The following is a 6,000-nucleotide window of genomic DNA, read 5'->3' on the forward strand; positions in this document are numbered from 1 at the left end:
ACTAAGCTGGCATGCTGTATCTACTGAGCCAGTGTGCTCTGAAGCCCGGGCACCCCAGCTGTAGAGTTTGTGTACCCTAGTGCTGCGACTAAGACCCAGTGCAGCCAAACACCCAACTCACTAAATATTTTCTAAAAAGTGGAAATGTAGAGTTACAAACCAGGGATACTGGCTATGATACTAAAGAGAGATTTAGAAACACTTAGGATGTTGAGACCACAGAATTTGGTGGATTCTTTTTTAATGTGGAGAAGACAGAAATGTACGAATATCTTCCTGATGTCTGACTAAGAAAACCAGATAGATAGTGCATCAAGAGAGCTAGAAGTGTGCAAGGGTTTGGAGGGGAGAAAGCAGCATGAGTTTTATTATAATGTTACAAAAATCCACTGAAGAAGTTTCAGAAGGAAGGGTCAGAGAGCTCAGAGAGGAGTTGCTGAGAAAGCTAAGGAATGCGTTTTCGAGAGGAGTAGGGTGGGCAGTGTGAGGCCCAGGGGCTCAGCGGGGAAAGTGGGGAGAGGGGGCACGCTGCACATTGAGCAACAGGGCTCAGCATGCGGGGGCTTCCGTCTGCACAGAGAGCCTGCCAGGGCGGGAGGCAGTGCCTGGAAGAGACAGGGCTGTGAGCTGTGCGCTTTCCACTGCAGCCTTCCCAACAACCTCCCTGGGTAAAGCCTCCCTCACAGACGAGGAAACAGGCCTGGACAGGTGACAGGACTTGCCAGGTCTCACCTCCTTAGAAGAGGCGGTGCTAAGCTCCCCCAGGCCCACACTGCTGGCCGCTCTGTTGCCTGGGCCTTTGATTCTTGGTGAATTCACTACAGTGTCTTATTAGTTCTGTTTCCACCAAGTGAAACCCCACTCTTAAAAATAAATGTCTTTCTTCCTAGTTTGCCGAGTGGTGTCTAGATTATGGAGCACATGGCTGCCGAATTCCTGACAGACCCTATTCTCTCTTTGAAGGTAAGAGTGAGCGAAACTCCAGGTTCAAGGCTCTGGCTGTGTGCGTTTGGTCCTCCTGGCTCTGTGCACCATCGCAGTTGATCTTACTTAGTGATCGGTGCAAAGCTGGCAAATACCAGGAGCAAAGTCATTCCTGCTGAAAACTATTCTGAGTCTCTTTACCTTGCCTATTTGTGCTCCTGTGAACTTCTTCCATGTATTTTTAGATCTTTTGTGAAGTATATATGCATAGACTATTTGCTGCTTTGTGATGGAAGAAATAATAAGTTTTTCCTCTGCATTTCACCTGTAATACCATGCATATAGGATTGATCTGTTCCCAGCAAACTTGGTTAGTTATTTAGATACAGTTGAATTATTTAAGTCATATAAAGAAGCATAAATAATTAATATTAGTAATTTAAAAGTATTAGTAAGTAAAACTATTAGTACTTGGAAAAATAATAAGAAAGTTCTGAAAAACAAGAGCGGTGAAAGAAACCAGCAGACACATTAAGAGTCTGCTGCAGGCACAATGCATAGAATATAATTCAGGAAAACCAAACAGAAGTCCTGCAGAGATTGAGATATTCTAACATAAGTTGCAGAAACTAAGGGCAAAGGTTAAATGGGGTTGGGATAAATTGATGGTAATTTTTTAATTACTTATATTCTAACATAAGTTGCAGAAACTAAGGGCAAAGTTTAAATGGGGTTTGGGATAAATTGATGGTAATTTTTTAATTACTTTAGGGCTACATTTTATAGTAATTCCAAAGTAAATTCCGGAAGGAATAAATGAATATTTATTAAAAAATCAAATAATAGATGAGTGTTGAGTTTTGTCAAGTACAAAGCTGATAAGATCATGTGATTTTTCTCTTCAGCCTCCTAGCACGGTGAATCACATTGGTTCATTTTCAAATATTAAGCCAGTCTTAAGTGTCTGGAATAAAGCTTACTTGGCCGTGGTGTACGGTACTTTTTATGTATTGCATAATTGCATTTGCTAATATTTTGTTGATAGTTTTTGTGTCTATATTCATAAGGAATGTCTGCCTGTAGCCGTCCATTTCTGTACTGTCACTGTCTGCTTTGCTGTCTGGGCGATACTGGCCTACTAAATTGATGTTTTCTCTGTTTTCTGTAATAGACTGTATATTAATTGGCAGAAGAATTCTGGTTTATATGTTTGGTAACATTCTTCTGCAAAACCTTCCTAGCCTACAGATTTCTTTTTCAAGAGTCTTAAATTTATGAACTTAATCTGTTTAATAGTTTACCAGGCTGTAAGTTATCTATTTCATATTCAGTGAGTTTTGTTAGTTTTTATTTTTAAGATATTGCTCCATTTCACCTGTGGGATCAAATTTATGTGCATAAAATTTTGGTAGTATCCCTTCATTATCTTTTTGATGTTTTGAATTGTCCGTAGTGATATATCATGTTTTATTTCTACTACTGATAATATTTTAATCATATAATAGATAGTGAACAAAACTTAGAGCATTTGTCATTATCTTTTGCAAAAAAAGATCTTTTTTAGTATTCACAGATTTTATAATGAAAAAATGTTTCTCAGGATAAAAATTTTCATCATGTCATAAAAATGAGTTGTATCAGACACAGCAGAATAACCTATATATATGTGTGTGTGTGTGTGTGTGTGTGTGTAAAGAAATAACAGAATAATAGATTTAACATTAACTGTAAATGAAGTTCATTCAGGTTCATAAATTCAAGTTTATAAATGGCAAATTCAAAGCCCCAGTGGGTGAAAATCTTTGAATGTTCCCTGCCTAGAGGCTGGGAAGCTCTCAGATTCTTCTGGACCCTGTGCCTGACAAATGCCTGACAGGAGACACCAATAACTTGGTTCTAGTCAGATGGTGAGTGGCTGTGTGGAGGCCACGAGTCTGGCAGGGCCCCCAGCGCTTGGGACCCTTTCTGCAGGAGTTCCCTCTAACCAAGGGTTCCTTCGGGTAGGCTGCTGAGTTACTGCAGTGATTGGCGGTGGGGATTTTAACCAGGCAAGTAAGGTTTGTTTTAAATAGTATTTTTAAAACCTAAGGAAAATATAAAATGCAGCTTTATATTTGAAATAAAAACATAAAGACTCTGAGAGCAAGTTTACATGTTGGAATATCACAATAGCAATGCCCTTAATTTTTTTGTTAGCAGTTCTATGAAATCACCATAAAATGTCAAGATGCAAGATTTAAAAATACGATAGTGAAGAAAACCTGCTGTGTGCTAATATAAGGATTTTCCATTTGTGTATGTGAAGCTATTTTTAAAGTCCTCACTACCTTTCCCCGCATCCTTACAGGCCCAGTAAAGGCAGCGATGAAAGGTCACTTGGTTTGGGACGCCGCCGCACACCGTTTTTTTCATGATGGATCACGTTTTTCGTTGCAGGCGTGGCTGGCACTGTTCACTTCCTCTCCGACATCCTGGCCCCAGAGGCATCACGGTTTCCAGCATTTGAACTCAGCTCTTCACAGAGGGATACAAAGGTTCAAAAAGACTACTAAGAGACCTGACTGGACCCGAAGCCACCAGGTTGCTTAGCCCCTGACACAGAACCAACTGGGAATCCTGAAAGCGGGGGAAGAAGCAGCAGCAGGCCTCGTCCTAGACGCCCGTGTCGGAGTGTGATGACCGGCCGCCCCAGCAGCATTGTGCGACCGCGCCCCTCGCTGGCGCACAGTGTGAACCCTCCACGTCCAGTTCTCCGTCGTGTGTGCATGTCTTTTGGTGTTTGCTGTCTGTAGGTGTAGGTTGTTGTAAACAGAAGCCCTTCCCTGTCCATGAGCCCGAGCTGGCTGTGCATGAGGGCGCACGGCACCCACCTCTCTGTACATACTGTTTAAAGTGAGGCGTTTTCTGTCTTGACAAACAAGGAAATAGGCAGGTGGTGTCTCTTACGTAACAAAATTCTCCACAGTGATGTCCCGGTGGTCAAACTTTCAGCATTTTCTGTGTGTGCCTTGTGGATGAGCGTGAGAGAAAGACCACTCCAAAATGAAAACAGTGAAACACATTTGCTGAAGTACGGGGTGGACCCTGTCCACCAGAGTCGAATGTCCCCTGTTTGTGTGCGGTGCCCTCAGTGTTTATAAGAAGCCAGAGGGGGCACGTTCCAGCACTGTCCCCTGCTGGGGTTCCCTTTCTCAGGCTTGCTGTGTGAAGTTCTAGCCCCTCCTCACAGCCCACGGCAGCCTGTGCGCTGAGGAGCAGACCCGTGACACCAGGGCCATTCGGGGGAGCCTTTTCATGGCCACACTGTAAATCAAGTAGCAGCGACTGAGGGCTGCAAGCCTCGGTTCAGTGTATGTTATTAAAGCAGGCTGCACCGCAGTTTTATCAGCATTATGACGTAGTGCTGTAAGTTCAGTGGATACAATTCCAGATACATTATTCCCATGTTCCTCCACTTAAACTTTTTTCACAACTTGGTGAGTTATCAAAGTACAAATTTGGGATGAATATAGTCCTTCTTTTTGTCTGTTATTCAGGTGATAGAAATCTCACATTTGATGAAATGTATTAAGCATAAAGTACTAGTCTGTATCTATGTATATGGGGAACAGTTCTAACCAAGAAAATTACACTGTCTGTCTGATGTTTTTTCTTTTAAAACTGGGCATTAACTTGGATTAGCATACCCTCAATAATTTTACCATGTAGATCTGTCTTTAGAAGAGCTTTGTTGTCATGGTATGAATGGTCTGAGACTTTCTACAGACTTCTCACTTATGGGCTAAGGCCTGATCATAGAAGACAAGGTAGATCTCTGATGATCTGGTCCTTGTCTACAAGGGGTTGTCAAATGTTTATCAGCCCTGGTTTCCACTCCTTTCATAAAGGATGAAGAAGAATGTCCAAGTAGAAGACAGGTTCCTTTGCACATGTGCAGTTCTCGGGATGCCAAGCCTTGTTTTTGGGGTAACACCCTAACATGTGCCCTTTGTTTTCTAAATGATGCCTCATGCATCTCTTCGTTTTCTGACACTCACTTCTGTGTCATAACTGTTTTTTTAAGTTAGTTTGATGACTTCCATGGGTACATATCCTCATGATTGTATATTCTAACCACTTCCTGGGTCTCCTCATGTGCTTCCCAGGCAGCCCAGTTCCCCAGGACCCACAGGTGGGACTGGAGTGGGTTGGGCTGTTGTCAGAAAAGCTCATTTGATGTCGGCCCACATACACCATTCCCACCTCAGCCAGACCAGTGGCAGCCCTCCAGGCCTCAGCATGGAGTTATATCCAGACTGGCTCATTTCCCAGGGGAGGCCAGAGCAGCTGCACGGGAATCACCCCACTCAGCAAGAGGGAGCAGCTCGTGGAAACCCTGGTTCTGGCCACGTCTCCTGACCGGAAGCAGTGAGGGTGACCCTTGTTACCTGGGCATCTTGCCTTGTGTGTTCAGCTTGCTTCTGCCTAACACACTGAGGGAAGTGAGAGCACTTGTAAGGTGAATGGAGGATCTGTTATTTACAGGGCTTGTTTAGAAGCCTGCTTACCTGCTGGATGTGTTAACACAGCTCCGTCTGTGACTCCTGCTGGTGACACAGGCTCCAGTTCCCAGTTCCCCGAAGAAAAAGGACACCCACAGCTGATGGGGTGATTCTGATAGTGTGTGAATGTGGATTTCAGAGCATTTCAGTGCTTTCTCAGATTTGTCTGTTTTCTCCAAAATGTGTCTAAGCTTTTAAAAGAATGTGTATGCACAACTCCATTTTAAAATTGAAAGAGAAAAAGTTGATGTCCACAAAGTGTGTGGGGTGCTCTAGTTCAGTTCTTAGTAAACACGGTTCTGTTGTGACACTTGTGGGGTCCTCTGTTCTCACCTCTCTGCCTTCAGGAGCGATGGTTGGGAGCCTTGGTCACAATCGTGAAGGCTGCCTTCCTCATGGAACATGTGGCGACTGCTTGTGTTGTGATGTCCCAGGTAGTTCACTAGAATAATAGCTTTCTTTTTTTACTCCAAGGCCCTCCAGAACGTGGGTGAATCTAAGAGAAGCCTGTCTTGAGCTTGCATGTGTAACAGGC

General features: G+C 43.4%; 1 protein-coding gene across 1 annotated transcript in view; it reads left to right on the forward strand.

Annotated features, from left to right (window-relative positions):
- LANCL2 (LanC like 2) overlaps positions 1-5,775 on the forward strand; it is a 108,542-nt gene extending 102,767 nt beyond the window's left edge. Inside the window, exons 8-9 of the mRNA XM_043885722.1 lie at positions 891-963; positions 3,361-5,775. Of these exons, the coding sequence (XP_043741657.1) occupies positions 891-963; positions 3,361-3,476 (189 nt within the window). The 3' untranslated portion in view covers positions 3,477-5,775. The remainder of the gene's footprint in view (positions 1-890; positions 964-3,360) is intronic.
- Positions 5,776-6,000: the final 225 nt, after the last annotated feature.

This window comes from Cervus elaphus, chromosome 24 (assembly GCF_910594005.1).
Source record: "Cervus elaphus chromosome 24, mCerEla1.1, whole genome shotgun sequence".
Taxonomy (NCBI): Eukaryota; Metazoa; Chordata; class Mammalia; order Artiodactyla; family Cervidae; genus Cervus; species Cervus elaphus.